The sequence below is a fragment of the Haliaeetus albicilla genome, chromosome 24 (assembly GCF_947461875.1).
Source record: "Haliaeetus albicilla chromosome 24, bHalAlb1.1, whole genome shotgun sequence".
Classification (NCBI taxonomy): Eukaryota; Metazoa; Chordata; class Aves; order Accipitriformes; family Accipitridae; genus Haliaeetus; species Haliaeetus albicilla.
Genome location: NC_091506.1, coordinates 260,023 through 285,079, shown reverse-complemented (window position 1 = coordinate 285,079; position 25,057 = coordinate 260,023). Strand labels below are relative to the sequence as shown.

The following is a 25,057-nucleotide window of genomic DNA, read 5'->3' as shown; positions in this document are numbered from 1 at the left end:
TTATACAAATGCCCCTGTAGTGTTCAGAGGACTGAACATGTACAAGAATCACAAATTGAAAACATACCTTCCTGTATGCTGTTCTGGAGATGGTTGACAATAGCTGCTAGGATAGTAGACAGACTCATTACCTGTGCACACTGTGCCAGGCCTAAGGTAAACAGCTCGTTCCAGCAGGCACGCACAAGGCTTGTATTACAGTCCTGCCTATAAAGAACAGAAAATCAAACAACTGTAGGTAGTTTTCTTATCAGGTTGGTATTACCCTATGTGTAATTATGTTAATTATAACAACTAATTATGTTAATTATAACAATTAATAACAAGGATTAATGTATTGCAAACCGCTTTACTAAAAGGCATATATTAGCCAATTACAAGTATTTTAAAAAAGCAAAAAGAAGCAATAGGCTGACTACAGGAAACCATTTCAGGTTATCTGTAAAATGGAGCTCACCAGTTCTTTACCAAGATATATTTCTACAAACTAAGTGCTTGCTTTTGATTCGGCTTTAGCTTCTGTAACTGCAGTAACATCAGATATTGTAGTTATCCCCTCCTCTGCCATCTTCTATTTTATTCTTCAAAAAGGAGACTATTGCATAGTCTTCACACATTTTAAAGAATTCATTAAAAATTAAACAATATCGTAATTTAAAAATTCAAAATAGCTGAAAAGTGTTCAGATCAGTGCTTAAATTCATTAGAAAGCGAACCGTTCAACAGAATATGTCCATTTACCCAAGAGCTTGAAATGCAGGTATGGACCTAGCCCAGTGCATAGAGAGGAAAAGTAGTCGTGATGCTGACTCACAAATGTAGTGTACATTAAGGTACTCTGGCATTGGACTGGGCATTGTCAGCTGCAAAAAATAAAAGTACAGCACAATATATATAGTTCAGACATAAAACAGTTTTTATTATCGATGAAATAACCAGTGAAAACATTCAAACCACTCTCATAGCCTGTCATAAGCAACTGTGTGACAAGAAATTGCCAAAGGAAAACTGTACTAAATGACTCATTACTACTGGCAAGGAATGCAAAATGGGAATAGGAGACAAGAAATTATGTGGGAGAGAGCTCAAATGTTTCCTTTTAAAATGTTTTAATATTAATTTAATAATAATTAAATCTATAAATTTCATTGGTCTGTGGAGTGTTGGCTAGCATCAGTGCTATAAAAGATCTTTTAAAACAAGATCTTTAAAAGCAAAATAAAATCTAAGTATCTAAAAAGGGAAAGTCAAGTAATATGAATCTACAATCACAAAACATCATTAATGGGAATAAGCAGGTTATGATAAAAGTTTGACTACATTAAGTATTACTTATTTCAGTAATGATCTTTGTATTTCTTGAAACAGTGAAATTTGATTACAGCAAGACGAACACCCTTATTGTTTCTCGCACACTGTTTATCAACACATGTGTGTGTTTGTATTCCACTGAAGCTGAAGCATCTCTAAAATGCAAGACCTTTTTCAATGGTCTAACCATAAGCATCTAAGAAGGCACTGTAACCTCTCTTTATATGAAGGAGCCTTTTAGTTGAAGGTTTTACACTATCTAGTATTATAACTGAATTAAGCAAGACATCATGCTATATGGATGATATGAAAAATTATTATCAACAACATTGGAAAGTGAAATAAATTTTAAAGCGTCCTTTTGTCTATGAAAACATTTTATGAAATAACATCTATACTCTGAGATACAGCATGCAAGAGTGAAAATTGTATTAGAAGCTTTGTAAAAGCAGATGTTATCCTAGATTATATTGCCAAAATTAAATATAAGATTAAAGAAAACATAGTAAACTAATTTTGGTTTATATCATAAGTGTTTGCTTAGTAAGACATTTAAAGAAGCACATACCTTAAATGTGACATGTGTATCTGTAAGTAGGGGTCCTTCCACTTCAATAATTGGTGTTGACTGATCTCTACTGATTACATGAATATTCCCTCCTCCTGTAGGATCCATCCCATCTGCCAAGTTATGAGCTGCTGTACCATCTGTGGTATTAAGTGCTTTAGCCAAAGTATCAAATGCCCTGAAAAAAAAAAAAAGTAATAAACAATGAAAGAGTGCTTCCTTACACCTTAAAAAAATTCATAATAGTACTTAAATTAAATGCTATAAAGTATTTCCGCTTAGAGGTAACATATACAGGAACTGTTCATGCTAAGACACAAGGTCAGAGATTTCATTACAACCTGGCCCCTCTGTACTGTTTGGACATTAGTAAAAGGAATAGATCTGCCCATATATTACTGGTAAAAGATCTCCACTGTAAGGGGGGAACCTTCTACTACTGTAAATCCCACTCTAATAGTTTTATGCTAGTATATGTACTCGTGAAGGGGTCTCTTGCACTTACCATTCACTATCCCCTCCTTCTCACCTTGGAATGTTTAACAGATTATGTGAGGATTATAGACCAGATGCACCCTGGAGAACACCCTGCAGTCCCTGTCCTTCATGTCCAATTTCTTGGAACAGTGGAGGATAGTGTGGTTCTCTTCTAGACAACATGCCTGAATTTCCTTTCCCTTAACATGAGACATGGCCAGGCACTCCTGATCTCACAGTACAGACAGAGCCTTAGAAGCCTTATGACAGTAACAGAAAAGAGACTGGTCCCTGGACTCCTTTATACTCAAGCTGTAGCTGGACCATTGCCAAAACAAGGCAGTGTAAATTCCCTTCTTATGATAACAGAGCTTAGATTTAAACAAGAATTTTGTGCTCCATTTCATACTAGCGGACAGTATTATGGTATAGTGCTGTTTTGCCAGTATTTTTGTCATGAAGTTTTGGGGAGGGATTTTGTGGGGGTTTTTTGTGCTTTAAAGAAAGAGTACAAGGTTGACATAAGTTGAAGTGTCAAGTATTTTAAATATCAGTTCACTCACTTGAAGAGTTTAAATAAAAGACTTAAGAGCCTGAAGTTAAGCTCCTCTTTAAAATCTTCTACTTGAGAAAGAATGGACAGTTTTGAGGCCAAGTATTTTTCTTATTTCACTATACTGCCAATTTATGTTGTCCTTCAAACCCCACCCCTCACCCCCACCCCCCAAAAAATCCAAAGCCCCAACCCCACAAAAGCCCCACCAAAAACCCCAACCATAAAAATCTCAAGCTCTGCTGGAAATTTCAAGATTCTATGCTTCTTTTTCCCATTTTTCTCATTAATAAAGACAACAAAGACTTCAAACTCTTTCTAAACATTAAAAAAAAAAAAGTTATTAATCTTAGTTTAACTACATTTTCCTTACATTACCAGCAGGTATTATGGCAGCACAATCTCAAAAAGAAATCCACAGTAATACAGAAGGGCATAAGCATTGTGCAGGAGAAGCTTCCATATAACAAGCCTATCAAATAAAACAGTACCAAAGTGTTGCTATTCTCAGAGTCTCTCAAGGTCACAAACTAGTCATTTAATATATTTCTGAGTATGAAATCTGGTCTAGCTTCAGAACACTACATTTATAACACAGGACACAGTTCTTCACAAGAGGACAACAGCCAAACCTGGTTTTCTAAAGAACTGTTTTTGTGCTTCAAAGCTGGGGGCAATCTCTACTGTGTTTGTCGTCACAATGCCAAATTACTCCAATGAATGAGTGTAAGTACACACCACACAGAATACAAATTGCTAAATAAGATGCAAATATAAATGCATACCGTGTAATCTCACTTGCGGATTGCTCTTCTTGTTGAACTTCAGAAGTATCTCCATTATTTAGTGACTCGCTAAGATTAGCAAGAGATGTTACAACATTTGCTAGTGTTCCTAAAGCACCTTGGCTTGTTTCAGCCTAAAAAGGAAGAACCATATTAGTAGATCAAAATGATAGGTGGTGTATCATACATAAATTTTTCCCATTTTTAATGTTTGTGTTCTTTTTCCCTTATGTACCTTTCTCTTCCTCCTGAACACCTACAGGAAGAACAGTGGCTCACAATGATCTTTAAATCCTATTGCAATCATCAATCCTAGCCCCGGCTGACATATCATGTGGGGAACTACCTGTGGCTTACCTTTTGCAGAAATATGCCCATGAAAAGAAATCGTGTTCCTGTTGATCAGCTAATTACCTCCATTCATGCAGATCTTCAGACTTAACCCAATCTTATCTTCTCAAGAGCAAGAATTGTGTCTATGTACATAGCTAAAATAATCTGAGCAAATTAATATATATGTTCAGAACTTAACTGAAAGAATTATACCTTGGAGTCAGCAGCTAGGAGGACTGTACCATCATCCCTGATCAAAGGCTGCTGAATATTCACAAGCATTCCTGGATCAAGAAGACCTGCTGACCTGTTCAAAAGCATAAGGCATTTGACAATAATATTTTACATTAATCAGAAGAATGTGTAACAACTTATGGCAGAATAAAAAGGATTACCAAGTTTTAAATTAACAATTTAAAGAAGCTCAGAGTTTATTCATCAGGGTTTAAGTCTTTCTGAAACAGTTTCCAAAAACTAGCTTGAAAGACAGAAAGACTGGAATATGTTCTCCTTTCCTGTGCAAAAGCAACGACAACTTCCTAAATAGATATCCTCTCATTTGCTTTTTATGCTGGTTTATTCTGTTATAAGGGTTGTTGTCTTCTCATGCTCTCAGAAGTCACTTAATAGCTGTAGAGTTATACATTAGACTTTGGAGGAAGGCATAACTATGCATTCTAAGTTAGACAATGGACAGCACTGAAGAAAAAAGTTATGTCAAGAAAAGATATTTTACATTCCAAAATACAGTCATAAACAGTCATGTAATTAAGGTCTGCATAAAATCTCTGCTGCCTTTACTTCTGCTACTTTTTGACCAACCATCCTTTGCTTTTGCTGTATCTAATTTAGGGAGACAGTGGGAAGTCTGTTACTTATGTAACACTCCAAGTCTGCATAACCCAATACAAATGCACACAGGACAGGTTCAGGCTGCAGGGGATTTATAGTTTAAGGTGTCTAACAACTAACATTGTGAACTACCACAGGCAGTAAATTGTTATGAATCCTACATAAATAACAGTCACACTTAATGACTATTAATATTGTTTATAGGACTGTAAGGGATCTGTAGCACAAGGAAATCTCAAAGAAGCAAATGTGTCTGTGAGCAGTACTTCTGAACAATCTGACTTGCAAATGTGAACACTGAAAAACTATTATCCAAAAAAACTGTAGCCCAATCTTCCTAACTGCAGTGTCATTTGTTCAACAAAGAATATATATATATATATAAACTGAATATTGAGATCCAATATCTTTAGGTGGTTATTATCCATTCATAAACTAACTGGACCTACAGTTTTAAAAATGTGATTATTTAACCTAGAGTTCTTTTTTATTCTATTCAGAAAAAGACAAATCTTGCCTCTGTTTATTATAATGCACATTTCCACGCCCACTGCCTATAAAGACAACTGAGAGCATGGGAACTGTCTCAGAATATCTTCCATACAGTAAAAGGAAGCTGCTGTTCTTGAAACTGGTCTCTTGGGATCTGAATTGGTAGTCACTGCAGTCTCTTCTACTACCGTCCTTAGGATAAGGAAGCCTGAGCCTGCCATTTGCAGATTTGATTTCAGAGAAGTGCTAACCTGAATGCATCACAGCGTAAGCTTACATGCTTTTTGCTTGAATATCACATATGTACCCTGCCTGTGCTTTGACCTGTCTGGACAAGTGCCAGCTCTGAACTGAAAACCACCCAGCTGTACTCAGACACAAAAACTTTCATGAGAAGCAGAACAATCTAGGTTGGTCTTGGCAACGGAAACAGATGATTTGTGAATTGGAGCTCTTTTCTGTCCAATTCTTTAGAGCAGAGGGGAAAAAAGAGTATAGGTGTGCCTGCAAAGTAATACACACAAATAACCTTAAACAAGACCCGGTAAACCGCGGTACTCACCGCGTCCCATCTTTATCTGCCACAAATGTTGGAGTTGCTATTAGAGGGCTTCGTAGATCTTTTCTAATATAGATTTTTTCAGTGGAAGCTGCACAGTTGGTTGGTTTTTCACGTTGCACATCAAAAGGCTTTCTTTCACTTTGAACCGCTACATAAAGATAGAAACATGCAGATTTGAAAGGAAGTAATTCAACTGAAAAATACAAAAAGAAAGTAAAATTCTCACAGCAGGATTTCAGTTTGCACAGTCATGATGGTGTATCAGCTCAGTGCAAAACTGGAAATTTAATATGAAGGCTGAAGAAACACAGGGTCCCATTTTCCTGTAATTATGTACATTTTCAACTAAGAAAGTCACAGATTGATCATTTGCTTTAAGTTTTGGTGAACTGGAGTCAAAGCTTGCCGTTTCATTGGCATTTAATAAGATGGGACATTCCGCAAAATGTGTTTTCAAATTGTCTTATTTATTATTTTTTTTTACAGATAAAGCTATACCTAAATGTTAGACGGAGTCATACTCTGGATGATTCAAAACAATGCAAACCCAGAACGAACCCAGATAAAGTCAAGACAGGCAAGTTATGTGAGAGATGCACGTTAATTCCCTGGGAGACGAGTCTCTGCATGATATGCAATTCACTCACATCCATTCATTCCACCCAGTTAGGGAACAGTGTTCCAAAACTAACCTTTTCAGAATTTAAAATATTTCTAATTGATAACTGGAAGAAGATAAGCTCAGTCTCCAATGTGCCAAAGAAGTGTGGTAAATCTTTTAATAAAAATAGTAAGAAACAGCAACTTCATAATTTTAAAGGAAGTGAAAAGTGCATCTTTGTAATATTAAGGTATTATTATTAAACAGACTACAGAAAGTTATCTAGAATATTAAGCCACGAAACTTTACAAACTCCTCTATAGCTTGGCATAACATTCGACTGCATCAATTTTTCACCTGAAAATGCGGATAATAAAATGAATAAAAGACTATGAGGATAATATAAAGAATTTTTAAGTGTTGTACTAATTAATTCTCACAACACTTTGCAAATGTAAGGCATAATATAAGTGGAGACAACATTTCTGTGCTATTCGTTGTACTAATTTATCATACAGCAGTTATTGCTCCAGAAGATTAACATTATTAACACGCAAAAAAATTTTTCAACGCTCCTCTATAGCCATTTTGAATATAACAGCAAAATACAGGGGTATGTCTCTCTCTACCCTCATAACCAGCAAGAGTTATTTAGTACTTGATTTTATTCTTGCTAATATCGTTACTGTCAGCAAAATTTAGGGGCTTAAAAGTAGGTATATCCATTTTGTTGGCTTGGTGGATACATAAATATTAATCAAAAACCTGATGCAAAGTCCAATGAAGTCAGTGAGCATATATCCTAATCTTATTGGGATAAGAAAGGTTTAGCTTCTGGAAATGCAACAATTCCTGTTGTACAAATGTCTCCCCCTATACTTAGCACAGTGTGTGCGAAGCACAACAATCATCACTGCAGGCTTGGAGTTCCAGAATGCAAATACAACAAAGATCTCCCTATTTACACCTTAAAGTTCTGCCTCCCTTGAACTCAGTGGTTGGAACTTACCCTGCCTAGATCAGAGTGGAAAAGGAAAAGTTTTTGTTGCTTCACCTTAAATTCTCCATAAATTTGTCACAAAACAACCAGATAACAGGCTTCACGTAGCAGGTAAGGTAAGCAGATTCTGAACATGGAACATTAGACTCAGATTTATGTCCATCCATGTTAAATTATTTTGTATTATAAACATAACACTGTGTTTGTAACATGCATTCTAAGAGAGGCTTTAACTGGGCTTCTCAAAGGTTACAGCAGTATGAGACATGGTTCAAAACAAATCACTATTGCACCTCAGACATAAAATGGTGATGAAGTAAAGGTACGGTAGATGCTTTGGCTGCCTAAAGTTCCATTTCCTTCAAGCAACACACACCGAAATGGAGTGAACCCACTAAAAAGTGGTGGTCCACGCATTTATTATTTGGTAGGCACAGTAGCACATTGGGTACTTAACACTCACATTCCATTTTCATGCCCATCTCTAGACATTTCTTAAGCCTACAAAACTGGCAGCGATTCCGATGGTGTTTATTGATGATACAGTCCTGGTTGCTACGACAACTGTAGGTCAAATTCTTCCTCACACTCCTTTTAAAGAAACCTTTGCATCCCTCACAGCTGACAGCACCATAGTGGCGACCTAGGAAACGTATATATTGTTATCAGATGGAAAGTACTTATATTTTAGCATAGAAATATTTATCTTAAGCAAGTAAAACATTGTAAAAGTCACCCTTTAAATTTATTTTGTATTCTTACCATCATTTTGGACCATGAAAGCATTGTTAAAGTCTTACAGGATGTTTCTTGTTTACCTATTGTCAGGGCTTTTAAGTGGGAAAGCAGAGAGAAGAGAGGAAGGCTAAGCCTATTTCTGAATGAGGCGCCTGTGAAGTGGTAGTTCCCATTCTGGACAAGTACAGATGCAATTCCATCTGCTGTTACAGATTATAGGATACATTGAAAGAACATACAGGCTAAGAGTTTAAGTAATTCCAGAATATAAGTAATTCTACAATAAAATTTGAAATGCAATCTTAATTTAAAATTCCTAAACACTTAAAAAAATAAAAGAAAGTGAGACAGAGAGACAGAAAGATGTCTTCTCTGTAGCAGGAAAGCACAGTCCGCTTCCGTGGCTGATGTACAAAATTTACCTCGTAGGCTCCTTGTTACTGCATGGATCTGAAACACTGAGGATTCACTTGATCTCTACTTGCTTTTTTCTGTGATAGTAAAAGGCCACAATCTACCGGGAAGTCATAAGTTTGTTAGAGAGCACTAAGAAGTGTTTTCCTGGAGTAGGTAGACTTTTCTAGGTGACATGTTTGTTGCATGGTTGCCCATAGCTGTGGGGAACTGGACTAAATGTTTCAAATACTCTCTTTCAGGTACCAGGAGCTATTCAATCGTTATTTTGTCTTTCAGCACGTGCCAATTTACCATGCACTCCAGCTGTGAAGTACAAACTAATATTCTTCCAAGCAGAGTTTAACTACTCTGTGTGTATAGATACAAAGTATAATGTTATCTTTTTCCATTTTGGCCTCAATTGCTTTTGCCATCAGCATGGCTAAAAATCAGTTAAAATACATGAAACTTCCTCCCTTCATCCCAGTCATCCTTTCAATCAAGTTCTTGAATACTACTTTCTGTGCTTCCTTACCTGATGCTTTATCGCCACAGACTACGCAATATTCTACTACCTGGGGCCGCTGAACATCAGATTTTCCCAGCAAACGTTCCACTGAAGCAGAGTCTGTCACTATCTAAAACAAAATTCCAGAACAAAAAGAGGTAATTAGCCAATATTTCCTTCTGACATGAAAGTAAGGAGCTTTGCCTAAAAAACAAGATTGGCGTATCAACTGAGAAGAGGTGGTGGAATTTGAGAATAAGTATGACGTGGAATGAAATTAAGTAGTATAAAATGCAAGCTACTGAGAGTTTTTACTGTCAATAGTGAGACTGTTGAAAGTCATAGCAAAACAAATTCCCAGTAAAACTCCTAGCATTGTTCAGTACAAATAAGTTTCTTCACTCGTGCAGCCAACAGTATTCTTCCCTTCTTGCAATTACTCTCAAACAGCTGCTGTATTTTAGGCAAAGATGGTTGTATTTCAGATCCTGTTCCCATCTATCCCTTCTCTAGCTATTAGGGGTATACGGTTCAGAGGGGATAGCCTGAAGCTGAGATCCATTATAGAAACAGTTTAGCTTCTGAAGGCCTTGGATTCCAAAACTTCTGTTCAGAACATTCCACTTAACACAGGAAAACTTAAAAAAAAACCCCAAACCAACAACCCCAAACACACCCTCTGTAACATCAGGTAATCATTTAGCATAGTAAAATAAATTTTAAAAGAATGTTAATACAATTTTTCAAATATTTAGGTAAGAATGATACTTCGCCCTGTAAAATATTCTCTATTGTAACAGTAGCAATAGGGACCAGGTGCTTTCTTTTTTTTTTAAGACTGCTAGGAAGAAATCTCAAATTTCACTATAGATAGATTATTGCTTATATAATTTGTTTTGCAAAGCTCCCATTGGTCTGGATTATGCTCAAGACCCACAAACAACTATAGCAGAGGACAGCTTCTGCTACAAAGAGCTTTTACTGTAATGTCTTGATGCTGCATTGTGAACGTAAGTTTGCTCAGGTGAGTTGTATCTCTGTATCTGTGAATCTTTAACAGACCATCTGAAATCCTGGCACTCCTCACAAGCACCATCTTAAGTATTTATACGCCCTTGGAATTTTAATGAGAACACATAACAAGGGGTGACGAGTGCAATGGAATGCATGAGGAACATGAAGACAGGAGGATTTATGATTGAATAATGAAGGCTACAATTAGTAGGTCTAATCCATGTCATTAGATCTTCAGAAAACTATTGCAATTTGTCTTAAAGCAATTATAGACTTAAATAATCTAAAAGTCAAAAACTGAAAAACAAAAATCTATGGTCTATTTCAATTACTATATTTACCTGAATTCTGCCTGGCACAATGTTGTCCGTGGTGGTAAAGATAAGCTGTTTGGCATTAGATGTCTCAGGTGCTGCCAGTATCACCTTTCCTGCACCAGTTCCATCTGGACTGGCTAAAATAAACTGTTGCTTTGGAGACACAGCTGAGTCCACTGCTGTCACTATTTGGATTTTTTGACCTGTTTGCTGATCCGTCACAATCTGTAAAACACATTGAAGAATTTTATGAGTCACAGTAAACTTTATGTTTTAAAACCTTTCATTTTGCCTCAGAATTATATCATACTCTCTAATAATCATCCTTGTTATTTATTATTTTGCTATTTGTACATTTATTACACTGGTACAAAGTTATTGCAACTACCTACATAAGTGCAAAACAATAAAAATCAAATCAAATATATATGTATATGTATCTACATACCTACTGCATAGACGGAAAATACTAGACAGAGTTGTGAAAAGTGTAAGTCTGATATTGTTAATGATGAAGAGATATGGGGCAATCTTGTAATCACATTTAATTGTTCAAAAGGAGTTAGATATACTGGATCCCAGACAGAATAAGAACAAAATGTAATGTTAAGGACTGCAGCTGATAAACAGCAGGTATATATGCAGGGTATACTCTGCTTAGTGAGACAGCATCACAGAAATTTCATAGAATCATAGAATATCTTGAGTTGGATGGAACCCATAAGGATCATCGAGTCCAACTCCCTGCTCCTCGCATGACTACCTAACACTAAACCACATGACTAAGAGCATCATCCAGATGCTCCTTGAACTCTGACTGGCTTGGTGCCATGACCACTTCCCTTGGGAGCCTGTTCCAGTGACCGACCACCCTCTCAGTGAAGAACTTTTTCCTAATGCCGAACCTGAACTTGGCCTGACAGAGCTTCATTCCATTTCCTCATGTCCTATCGCTGGTCTCCAAAGAGAGCAGATCAGCACCTCCCCCTCCACCGCCCACCTTGAGGAAGGTATAGACTGCAATGAGGTCTCCCCTCAGCCTTCTCTTCTCCAAGCAGAACAAACCAAGTGACCTCAGCCGCTCCTCAGAAGTCTTGCCCTCAAGATCCTTCACCATCTTGGTTGCCCTCCTCTGGACACACTCTAATAGATGTCCTTGTTATATTGAGGCGTCCAAAACTGCACAGTACTTGAGGTGGGCTGCACCAGTGCAGTGTAGAGTGGGACAATAACCTCCCTCAACCAGTTAGCTATGCTGTGTCTGATGCACCCCAGGATACAGTTGGCCCTTTTGGCTGCCAGGACACACTGTTGACTCATACTCAACTTGCCATCAACCCAAACCACTAGATCTCCTTCCACAGGGCTGCTCTCCAGCCTCTCATCACTCCATTTGTATGTATAACCAGGATTACCCTGTCCCCAGTGCAGAATCCAGCACTTGCTCTTGTTAAATTTCATATGGCTGGCAATTGCCCAGCTCTCTAGTCTATCCAGATCTCTCTGCAAGGCCTCTCTACCCTCGAGGGAGTCCGCAGCTCCTCCTAATTTAGTATCACAGGCAAACTTACTTAAGGTACATTTGACTCCTACCTCCAGATCATTTATAAAAACATTAAATTAAAAATTACTCCAGCTGACAAAAAAAGCAGAGTGGTACATTCTTGAGATTTGTATTCATTTTGTATACATCTGACTATGAAAGTTATTTTGATATTATTCATTTACACATTTGGCCTAATGTCAGAGTTAAAGCTATTACTGAAAATAAAATGTGAAGTGAATTTACACACACTGATGTTCCTATTAAATTGACTGTACTAGGTGTCACAATAACAGTGTATTTATTTCCCTAATTTTGATTACCTAGACTTTTTATCTAGTTGTTGTGCCTTTTTTGTTAATATGTCTTACAGAAAGTAAGACATATGCTAATAGTTTAATAGTAAGACTATGCTAATAGTTTTACTAAGCTAGAATGCCTTAAAAAGGCGCTAGAACTACCAAAAGCAGGAGAACTACCAAAATTACACAGCTGATGATTTTTCTACATTACAGAAACTCTTTAGGAAAGATTCATCCCATATTTTGTGACTACAAACCTAAAGAAACTTGCACAAAGGAAATAGTACTCAAAGGTGGGGATGAAGCCAGCCTACTATTGAATTTTGGACAAGAGAGCTTTTCAGGGACCCTTTAGATTCTTATATGTACAGAATAGAATAAGCCATTTTAGGTCTCATATGCATAAACGTTTCAGTGTGTTAAGTGTATGAAGTCTACAAACATAAAGCTCCAAAAAAGCTCATAGGTTAAAGGACAATCATTACCCCTCAGTCCCATTGTTGTAAAACTGTTAAGTTGTAAAGCTCCCCAGAGTTTTCTCTGCTGAGATTTCTTCACATTTTCATATAGATCTTAACTGTTAATGGGACAATTCACAGCCAAATCTAATCTTGGATTACGACTGACACTGCTAAGATATTGCCTGTATTTGTTTTGAGGAAGGAGGAATACCCTTTTCTCATCCTAGTATTCTCCTTCATCATGGAGCCGTAGGTTTTTTTCAGAAATATCAGTGATAAAAGGAGGTAGATTATTTTGCAGAATTGAACAAAAGTTGCAATGTAAATACCTACCTTATGAATGCTGAATATTCATTATGCTTCAGTTATACATGTTGTGAGAACATCTACCTTGCAATGAAATATTGATACATATTGATATGGTTACTCTACCAGGCAAAATAGAGATTATGTTACCAGACAACTGTATCAAAAATAGAAACCTGCCATCATAACAGAATCTTGAGAATTGACATATGAAACAATAAGGCTACCTGATTCCACCTTTTGTTGATAACTTTAAGGAATAATATCTTAAATAAAATACATAGCTAAATGTTGTTGATAACCGAAGAACATCTCCTTGGTGCTGTCTATAAAGAAAAATCATAGAGACTTCTTTGTAATTTTTCATGGATCAGATATAAGCACTGATGACAATAAATAACTAAGACAAAAAAATTAGGCTGGATAAGAAGTGAATGATATTTAGGTTCATAAGAAAAACTAACAATGTACATCATTATACATGCTGCGATTTGAATCTTTGAAAATAACATTACAGAAAAAATCGTATCATGTATAGTAAGTATAATGACAATGTCAAAATAATTTAAAAAGTGTTTTCAGGGCTGTTCATAGGGGCAGTACCCACCCACTCTGATCAAGACACATCCAAAGAAGAGTCCACCCTGTGATGGAGGCTGCATTGCCAGGACTGTTCCAAATGCCATGGAGTACAAGATCCTGTTCTCCAGCACCACCTCTGGCAGAAGTACATGGGAGTATTGTACTGGCACAGAACAAGGTCAAGGAGGGCAAAAGCTCAGTATTGCACTACAGCAACACTCTAGTAACACTAATACTTAACAATTCTTGTATCATTTCTCACTGCATACATTCTGATACATCAATGGTATCTTTATATTATCTATCAGTAGCCGACCCAATGTGCAGCATTCCCAAAGGCTAACTTTATCCTAAATAGGCTAGTCTCCCACTGGCTCCTAAATATGGGGCTTGGGGCGGGGAGAGAGAGAGAAATGCCCTTGGAGATGATCTTAGGTGTTCTGTTGACAATGTCTGCCCATTTGCTATGGCTAGAGCTCAGGAGATTTGTATACGTAGGCTGTTTAACCTCTGCAAATATTCCTCACTGACTACATCATCAACACAATTATTATATACAGCCAACTAGTTATCACCAAATACATGCTGAGGGAGAAAAAGAGTTTTAGTTGGCACTTAAAATGATCTGTCCTCATAAAATTAAAGGAAGTCTTCCATAGACTTTAGTATGCTTTTGTATAAACCTAAAGTGGGAGGAGGAGAAAAAAAAAGAAGTTACTTAATAAACGGATTTTTACCTGAATGCGTTGTGGTGAAGCTACAGAGGAGTCTGTGGAAATTATCTGGATACGTTGGGAAGGGCTGGTCATCACTGGAGATTCAGATAGTGAAGTCTGAACAGTCTGCACCTGTAAATAATATACAGAATTTTAATTTACTGTTGCAGGACTGAACACTTTGAAAAATACATATATTTATTAAAGATCAGATGGCACTATAGCATGGAATCTAAATTTATTGGAAAGGTTACAGTCATTAAACCAACTTGGATCTGTTTTCAATGAATTATCAATACATTTTTTGGGGGGGGAACAGAATGAATCTGATAGATGACCAAAACCACAAAACCAAACCATCACCACCACCCCCCGCCCCAGTAAATCACTGGATAATTACTATATCATCCTTCAGCTTACTGAAATGCAGAAATACTTTTTTCAACTTTCAATTATATATTTGCCTCATTTTTTGCTTCTGTAAAAACAAAATACACCGTACATGCAGTAACGTATAATGTTAAGTATTTCACCTTTTAATAATTTTGAAGTATTTCATTAACTACTTTTTTCATTTTCAGGTAGAAAAGCTTCCTCTAGACCCCTAAATAAAAATGTCCTCAACCCCAGGAACATATATGGGATGAGAGATAACACAGAATCTGTTGGAAGAGTGCACAGAACTCCTATCTGACCAAACTGGCCTTTAGTTTTTATGTCTCTGACCTTATTTAATCTATGAAGCCTTCTGAAACTGTGGTGTCTATACAGCTCACTTGGAGAAAACAGCAATTTCAATTTTCAAGTAGAAGTAAGGACAATTTCAACTGTTCAATATTTTTAAGGTAAAAAGTTAAAATTAAGATGGCTGGTTATCTGGATATCTGTGTTTTTGACAGTAGAATAAATTAGAATTCCAGTTGTTCAGTGTGTTCATATCCTCTCCTGCTTTTTACTGTCCCCCAGTTTCTGTTTTTCTACTTCAGTGGTGAAGATTTTTTCTGGAATCTATGCTCCAACAGATCACCAATATATTCAGCACGTATTCAGATGTATGTGGTTAATTCTTGTTATCCTAGTGAGGACTTCACTAGCATGGCAGAGATTAAATTTGGCACTACAACTGAATACTATTGTTTCTCATTCTATTCCTATATCCTTCTAGACTACCAAACTGTAACAAAAATCTAGTTCTGACTACCTAGAAAAAGCTTGAAAAAAACCCTTGCATAGCTGTTTTCCAGAGCAAAACTGTTAAATGTTAAATTAAACATGCAAGATAACATTGGCTTGACAGCCTTTAACTTCTGTTTACAGAAGGGATATGGCATTGGCAATGTACATTTACACACATAATTCTGCAGTTCTGTATATTTAGACTTTGTGCTTGTTCATCCTCAGATTTATTGATGCAACTGTTAGTACTAATTGTTCCTTCTTGATAATTGTAAATGTAGTATAGACGAAGCACTCGTATTCTAGTCCTTAGAGTCAGCTCACAGGTAGAAAGGTACTGCTTGCCACTCCCCACAGCCATCCAATCCCATTTTTATTAAGCTTAGGATATACAGATGCTTATAAAAAGTACCTGATTTAGTATTATTGGGGTTTTTTCAGATATAAACATGAGCTGAAGCTATTGTATCAGTCTTTAACACAGAGAAGTGTCTGCAGATGTAGATGTCTATGTATATTTTTCACTACTGGTATGTGCATTCTTGCCATTCTTAGTTTGGAACCTGACCACGCAAAAAAAATGGGCTTAACCAAACAAAATCAAAACAAGGTATATCAAAATTATCCTGGAAGTTCTTGAAGAATTAGAACATGGTTAGTTCCAGATCTCTTTTTGTTTGTTTGTTTGTTTTTAACAGAGTAGAGGGAAAGCTAAATCATTCTGCTACTTCTAATACAGTAACTTAGAAGAAAATTACATAAGCTTATTTGTGCTGTACTCATTACAAAATCTCTGCTTTCTTGGTGCCTCTTTACAAGTTACTAGTCTGTGACATGGCTCAATGTTTTGACTCATGCGAGAAAATTCAAAACAAAGGAAATAATTTGGTTCAAAAGCCATACACTGCATATGTTCACCAGTATTTTCAAAGAAGTTGCAAAAATATGTGAACAACTGTTAGTGCACAGAAGACACTAGTATTTTGGTGTAGACTACAGACCTCCAGAGGTGACATTACTGTCTGCAGTCAACAGCACAATGTGGATATTTTTTCAGTCACATTCTTTATTGAAAGTTATTATATAAAATGATGGAAAACCAGAACAATATTTAAAAGAACCTGAATAACAAGCACTGTAAACTTTTATAATATAATATAAATTTATACAGAGATTCCATTTCAATTGGAAAAAATAGTGCAGTGATGTACTCTATAAAAAGAATGAACAGAATATGGCACTACTGATTTCTTCTACACTCAGTTTAACCCATAACTACTTATTTGGAAACAATATATACAGGTCAAAACTCTGTTCTTTGGCAAAACGTTCTATAACGTTGATAACTTAGTAGCCTAGATTTTTACATAAGTCTGCCTAACGCTAAATAAATCCTACTTACATGTTAAAAAAGATTTTACATTTTGATAATTTCAAATAAATTTATAGTGTAACTTGTATAATTTACAATACTTGTAAATTGTGAATTTGAACAATATTGGGGGGTTTCATAAATACTCCCTAAGTACACATTTACATTGTCCCACAGAATCTATAGGACTGTGTTTAGTGTATGACTGACTGTAATAATTGCATTCTATACGGGAATTTGAGAGTATCAAATTAGTGTTTAATACCTGCAGTGACATGTGGCCAAAACCAGGAAGCTCACAAGTTGTTTTTATTAAATCCTCTTTTAAACGATCTTGGAATGATTTGTTTATCAAAACCTATATAGCTGGACAACAGGGTAGTGTCAATTTAGTCATTATTTATCTTGCATGGAAAAGTCTTAATTTTGTAAGCTTTCCTGTTTAATATACAAAAAAGTTCATTTGTGATGTAAAGAAAGAAAAAACAGTTTGGATAGCTGGGCAAATTTACTGCAGTCTCTTTGGGGAAGCACTTAATGAAGCCATACTGTTCTACTCTCCTATTGCCTGTTCCGTAAGTAGTCCCAAATACTGTAAAAGTAAAACCTAAATTGAACATACTATCTCTAATTGTCTTTAATACACAGGAGAGATTTAGAAGTAGTAGAATCTTCTAATTATTGGATGATACGAGGCATGCAGCAGCAGAAAACAATATATGTAGGCAAGAAAAAAATGAAGTCTCCCAAAATCAAGACTCTTAAAGGATGCATTTGAACAACGATCTCCTTATCTTGCATGCCAAATTATTATCTAAGCTATGCACCCTTTAAAAGGTCTAAATTAGAGGAAGAAGATCTTTTAAAACTGTTTTCCACTTCTTTCACCTTCAATTATAGAATCCTTAGCCTTTTCTTGAAGCATCTTCGAACCTTACACTACAATGCACTGTGGACAGCTTATAAATAGAGAGATCTATTTTTCCCATGTTGTTCAAGGATTTATAGCAACTTATAAAAAGAATGCCAGTATATATATGGTAACTGCACTGAAACTCTTCTGTAAACATTTTGGGACTAAACAACCATTTATTTTTTCTGGGTTTGTAAAGTACCTGCTGCTAAGGCGTCCTAGTGTAGAACAGTGGTCAATATGAAAACTAGCGCTTTATGCTTTAGAACACTTTCTCAGTTTTTATAGAGTGGACCATATCCTCATATAAATGCTGGTTTTACTCATCAACTCCAGTCTCCTTTAATATGAGTTATTTCTCATCTTCACCACATGACTAGTTGGTTATCTTAAGTCTAACAGTGAGTTCTCAATACAGTAAGTTTGAGACCAGCCACCATTATATGCTGGTATGTCATTTTCATGTTCAAATATTCAAGAACATGTATTTATTAAACTGAAACCAGACAAATTTTACTCTTTTCTTGGCTGAGAAGATATGGTGCAGCAGTGGAGAATAATTTGTCTAATACCAATAAATGTTTCAGTGTGCACATATAATTTATTTTTATACTCTTATTAACATGCATACATACTCAGGATGGTATAGGACTCTGAAATGCAAAATTTTACCTTTTTTTCAGGCTTGCCTACTTAATACTCAGCTTAATAACAGCTTTAAATTTCTGCTACTAAATGCTACTAAAAATCTCAAGTTTATTTTCCAGACTGAATACACATGCCATTGGTTGACAGCAGAACAACTATGGTAAATAAATCAAATGCAAAAAAGGGAAGATATTTTTTGAAATACAAAATTTACAAGAGTGAGGGGAAAAAAAATCTTCTGTCATTTTGTTTGAAAGCTGAATTTCTACTTTGAGCACTGTCACACACTTACAAACAATGAGAATGGATAAATACATGATGCTTCATTATGGTCCTACCCAGTCAACTGCATCAAATTTGACTTAAGTAAAAATATTAAGGAAAAGAAAGAAAGAAAAAAAGGAATAGCAGTCTGAGAATATTCTCAGAATATTCAGAGAACACTCTAAAAAAGTTCTATCAGAGATTTACCTTAACTTCAGACAGCTTATACAAATACTATAGGAAAAATTAAGCTATCATTAATCAGACTCCCAAATAAATTGAATCAAATATTCTGAAAGCAAATGGCTTGTAAGTACTCATATCAGGAAGATAATACAGTTTAACATTAAATTAGGTTCACTTACTGGATTAAACATAACATTGACTTTTCCAATCTGTTGTTCAGAAGAAACATGACACCATGAAACCTGTATCATGTTTAAAACAGCTGCTTTGGAAACTATACATGCAAAGACCTAGTCCTCCAAAGTCAATGATGGTACGTTTCTGTAATTCTAAAATATATTTTAAAAAATTAAATACACTTTAATTTCTTTAAGACTGGAAAGAGACTCAAATAAGACTTTATCTTCAAGAGATGAGGAAAGAGACAAAGTAGGTCGTATATCATAGAAAACTTCAGCGCACCACATTTTACAGAGGCTTAATCAACAATCACTTAGAAGTAACCACTAACACTATGACTTAGATATAGTCAGAAAATAATACATATAATGTAAAAGATAGCTCAAACCCCCCTAATTTCCCTACACAAAACACATCAAATACACTTATTCTAAGAGACAGGGGAAAAATAATCTGCTTTAATACACTTAGTACTGTTCTCTTCCAGGGGCTCCCTAGCTGTACACTGTACAGACTCTAGTACTTACAGTGTCAAATTCTTCTTGCAGCCTTATTTACATTTTTCCTCAGCAAACCTCTGAGGGCAAAACAATCCAAGAGAAATGTCGAGGTCACTTTTAGTCAGATCACAGATAGTTTCATCCAGTCTCCATTATTGAGGATTCCAATCATAGAAAGCAGCCAGTAATGTTTTAAAACGCCCTCTCTCTGACCCCGTTCCTCTGAAGGTCAAGTGCACTATCATTCCCTGTAACCAAGGAAGCAGAATCAACGTGTTCCTGCTGTTTTGCCAGCTGCTGAAGGAGTTTGTCTAATAGTAAGATTTATTTCATTTGGGGATGATAGTCCCAGGTTATCAAGCTTCGCCCTCCCCCTGTTCTCTGTTCTTAAGCCCCTCAACCTGCTCACTCTCTATGAACTGTAAAACAGCAAAATGAAATCTGAGAAAAGAGTTTGCCTGTATCTTGAATTACTTTCAAATCAGCAAAATTGAAAGGAAAATCTACCACATTCCCTGGTGAGCATCTTTAGCCTTAAAGTTCATTAAGCCTATGTATTTAAAGCAACACAGGCCTTTCTAAACTAGTCCGGGGCCCTCAAATATGAAGTAGCATAATCAGTCTTAATACACTTAAGAATTCATACATTAAGTTCATGACATACGTGATTAATCAGTTTCAACTCCATAACAAAACATTTGTATTAGGCTGCAGTGAAGGCTAACAAATGGGTGAAAACAGAAAATATTTTTAAATTCTTAGAGAGTGAAATTTGTTAACATTATGGTCCATGAAGTTTTGAGAAAAATGACCATGTGCTTGACAAGTTTTACAACAGTACACCTGAATGCAGTGGACTTCCACTACAAAGCTTTATGCAACAAATGCATGACCTATGTGTCTTTAAGTAGCACTGGTATTTTCTTTTAACTTCAAGGACTCCTAATCTTAGCACAGAAGTGTGCTCACTATTGAAATTAGGCTCTTCACTTGATAGAAAACACAATTATCTATTGTACAACTCTCTAAAAAGAATATCTATGAACAATTGCTGTAACTACAGAAATGTATTTACAGCATAGGTACAATCTAAATGTTTGGTCAACTAATTGTGATCTAGTGTGGGGAAAAATATTATAACTAAAACATGTGAGAGAAACCAATGAAATTTTATTTGGATTTTTGTTGTGCTTATTATCTGACACCACACTTAACCTTGTCACTCTAGGCCTTTATTTGTCCAATTCATTCAGGAAAGACGTTTATGATACCTGATCAGTAGCTGTCTTTCCTTGGACAAAAACCAAATCCTGAATATAATAACGCTTTATCACTACATAACCCTATGTTCAGAAGTAGACTTCCCAACTCTGAAGTCTGGAATAGCTGTATTGCAAAAAGAAGGCAGAATCTTTGTAACACTTAAGCAGAAGTGATATAAAAACACATAGAAAAAAAAAAGACTACAAGTTGCTTGTTTTCTGAATCAAAAGACAAGCTAGGAAAGTAATTCAAGTTCGAAATAAAATACGAAACCTATCAACTATAGTGTACTGATGTAGTTAGAACTACATTAGTAGTAGTAGTACTACATTAGTAACTACTAATGTAGTTAACAGCTTTGTCACAACTGCCAAAGTCACCCACAAAATCTCAACGACTTGAGCAAGAAATAAAAAATATATGAAATGTATCTTTAACTAAGAGTAGTGTTAGATTTTTAGGGCCTGGTAATTCTTTTTTTGATGGAACCTTCTCAAGTACTGTATGCTGCACAGAAATATTACAGCTACAAAGGCTTTCACACTTATTTTTATAGGACATCAACTATGCTACCATAATAAACATCCATAGCAAAGCAGAATTAGTATTTTATAACTGTAGAATTTCTAATATTTCAACAGTGACATTCTTACAGAATGCAAGAGTATGTATTATGTTTAATGTAACAGAGGGCCTCTAAAGTTAATGGGAAGTTCTGAAATTACTGTACTTAGTCATTTTCACAGGAAAACACTATTCAGAAATTAGTTCAGGTATCTATCATTTTACTTAGAGTCTTATTTTTGTTGTTGTACATATTTCACTTATTGGAAGTGTCATTGTGAGAATGCCTGTGACCTCTCTGGCATGTGCTTGCAGAACATTGGGACAGTATCTTGTCTGGAATTTTTGCTAATGTGTACAGGGATTGTAGAAATCAATCTGTATCAACTGGAGGGAGGGGAAAAGAGGAAAAAGCAATCAGCATTAAATATATATTTTAGGACTTAAGAAGACTTCACATCTCTCAAAGTAGTTTTCAGATTCACTGCACTAACTAATCTTATCTGGTACAGATTAAAAACATTTCATGCTTAACTACTGTGTGATTTCCTCAGAAGTCTATGAGGATGCAACTGGTATTTTCATTTTAGCACTCACATTGCAAACACTAGTTATACATGGGTAGACTGGGAGAACACAACAATTTCATGAAGCATGTCAAGTGTACTTCTGGTATACCACTGGAAGACAGAAGCTGAAGACAAGTGGCATAGCATGGAGAACTGTCTGCTTTGGACCAATCAGCAGAGGACTGCATTCACCTGGGCTCTCAAACCAACAAGTATCACTAGCAATAATTTCATATGCTGAAGTGGATATAAATTAATTAATAATGATTTGCATTAAATGACACAGACAATCTGCACAAAGCTCAAGAAATATAAAAATACACTAAGAAGCATATGTATCTACTACTGTCTTGCCTTTTTCAGTACTAAACTAAAACCAAGTATTTGGCAATTAGGTGCATTTTGAAGGCTCGCAAAATTAAACTTGGCTTCTTCTGTTTCTTTTATTCATCATTTTATCATTTTATATACATAAAAATGTGTATACGAAAAATACTTATTTTTCCTAATTTTTTTCAGTAAAGCAGTCCACTTTAATTCTACATGTTAGTTGCAATCATATTATATTAAATTTCTGATATAAGTATATATAAAATATATATATGTATATATAAAATCAGTAGTTTGAAGCTAAGCTTCTCTAGACATTTCATTATTTCTGTCCTTTGAAATAAATAAGGTTTCTTCATAGCCATATAGTCAAGTTGCATACTAATTTACTAAACTGACTTGCCCACGGTGTACATATACGTCTATGTGTGTAGGTGTGTTTGTATGTACATATGCATATATCGAATAAATTTCTGTACTTACTAACCAAATTTTCAATACTTTCTATATCTTGTTTCCCTGCTACCATATTGATTATGAAAGCAGTATTTGAGAAATATATTGAAAGAATAGTAAATTGGCCACATAGTGGAGGAATTTTTAAAGCCTCTAAGCTTCTCTAACTTAAGTAGAAGAACATTTCCTATATTCACACCACTAAAAGCCAAAGTAATTGTATTGCTTGAATACATTGGTCAGTTCTCACTAAGAGTAAACCGATTTGAGAGATATTATTAATATTATACAAAAGAGAATAGAAATTAAAGCAAGGCATAATTAAGCAATCACAGACCAAATATGTTCAACTGCACCCAGAAACATAAACTATTTTTTACAAGTTTTCTCTGACATAACAGTTAAAGAATTTAAATGAAAAATACGGTACTAAGTTTTACACCATAAAAACCACTACATCTCAAATCAAATTGGAAAGACTTCTTTTTCTCTAGATATTTTTCCTAATGAACTTTTTTATCTATTAAATTAATAATAGGCTTTTACGAAAAATGTACATATTGCCTGGAAATGTCCAAATATATTTCTTTCACAGATGCAAGATATATCTAAAAAAAGTTTCAGTGATACTCTTTGGAATTAACTGTCCTGACCACTTGGGCCCTTTGTAGAATGGCAGATAAAATTAAGATCCACCATGGAAGAACTCATGTGTAGTTTAACAGCCCTAACAGGATGTTGGTGCAAGATCTTGTATGAGACATATGAAGGCAACAGTCATGGAAGAATCTGCAATTCTTGGCATATCTGCATCCTAAAAAATGTCAAGACTGTGTCTTACATAACACCCCAATACCTATATTACACCAGCAGCTATGCCACATCTGGTAGCATTCCTGAATGCTTGAATGAATTCAGAGGCTGCTAAACTGCATAAGCCATGTAGGATCTCATTATTCCAATTATGCACTTCGCATGAGATACCTCTCAGGCTCATGGTATGTCTAGGTCTTATGCAATTAACAGTAACTTGAGAAAAGCTGTATTTGAACTAAAAATGGTTTGAGAAGATTCAGCATCAAAAGTCCACCTTGAAAATTCATCCAAAAATGAGAAAATGGCCAATGATAATAATAAAATATTAAACATAAATGGCCTTATTTTACACTTCATTAATTCTTACAACAAAGCAAAAACTTACTCCATCAGAACAGCAGTGTTTCTACTCTCTTTTTTCAGCACACTGTGCATCATCTGGACATAAACCTAAATTGCCGAATGACTTATGATGTAATGTGTGAGAGAGATCTGAAGAGGGTCGAGAAAATACTTTATGGGACAAAGATACCCAGTATTTTTTCAGTCCCATGGCAAAACACACTTTCAGAAAGGCTCAAGGTTTTGATAGGTTCTTATCAGGGCACTGAGGGAACTGAAAGCAGCTGAAATGCTCCAGCAATGCAACTGGCGTAAACAAGATCCTGGTAAGCACAGGGCTCAATAGAGTCATCTGTGACTCTCTCCCTATAGCCTCTAACAGAGAAAAAGGATACACTGGGAATAGTTTGTGGCTGTCATAGAGCCGGAAGGGGACAGTTTTAGCAACTACTTAAAGCTCTTCCTGGTCACATCGGAGCTGATGTTGGAAAGAGGAAATAGCCCTTATTCCTCCCCACAGTGACAGTTCTGTTTAAAAACTTTGCATTAAAAACTAAGGCGCTGCACAGGGAATACATCACCACTTCATAACCAAATACATTTTTCTTACACGATATGCAAATCAAATCTAAGTTGGTGCTGGGACTGAACCTGGGCCACCGATATATGGCACAGTGACACTACTAAATAAATACTTGAGAAAAGCTGCGTTACTTATTTTTGTATTGAGGCTAAAGTATTTTTTGTGCTTTTCAAAAGCTACTCAGGGTGAGGAAGATTGCTGAAATTTCCTCTGAATCCCCTAGCTGCTCTCTGTTCTCCAACCTCATGAACTGTAAGTAAAGGCAACTGCAGACACTAAAAATGGAACTCTCTCTCTCACCCAATCCGTTCAGAAATACACAGTTGGAAAAATGCAACAAGCAACACTGCTATAAAGCAGAAGCAAGCAACAGCAGTGAAACCATTTGAAACCATTACAAGGACAATTTTACGAAGTCCTAAAAATAGAGTAAGTACAAAAATACAGGCAATACTGGAGTACGCTCAGTAACTTCTGT

The 25,057-nt window shown here is 35.7% G+C and overlaps 1 protein-coding gene across 8 annotated transcripts in view; it reads right to left on the bottom strand.

The window, feature by feature from the left end:
- The window catches only part of NR2C2 (nuclear receptor subfamily 2 group C member 2), a 47,933-nt gene that overhangs the window by 17,387 nt on the left and 5,489 nt on the right, over positions 1-25,057 (bottom strand). For 7 of the 8 annotated variants that reach the window (XM_069811710.1, XM_069811716.1, XM_069811717.1 and 4 more), the window contains 10 exons: positions 14,439-14,549; positions 10,532-10,732; positions 9,204-9,306; positions 7,998-8,177; positions 5,934-6,081; positions 4,241-4,334; positions 3,695-3,828; positions 1,880-2,057; positions 742-863; positions 68-207 (listed from right to left, as the gene is read on the bottom strand). In XM_069811710.1, the coding sequence (XP_069667811.1) occupies positions 68-207; positions 742-863; positions 1,880-2,057; positions 3,695-3,828; positions 4,241-4,334; positions 5,934-6,081; positions 7,998-8,177; positions 9,204-9,306; positions 10,532-10,732; positions 14,439-14,549 (1,411 nt within the window). Of the gene's footprint in view, positions 1-67; positions 208-741; positions 864-1,879; positions 2,058-3,694; positions 3,829-4,240; positions 4,335-5,933; positions 6,082-7,997; positions 8,178-9,203; positions 9,307-10,531; positions 10,733-14,438; positions 14,550-19,683; positions 19,704-25,057 lie in introns of those variants that run through there. The other variant, XM_069811714.1, reaches the window with a different exon arrangement.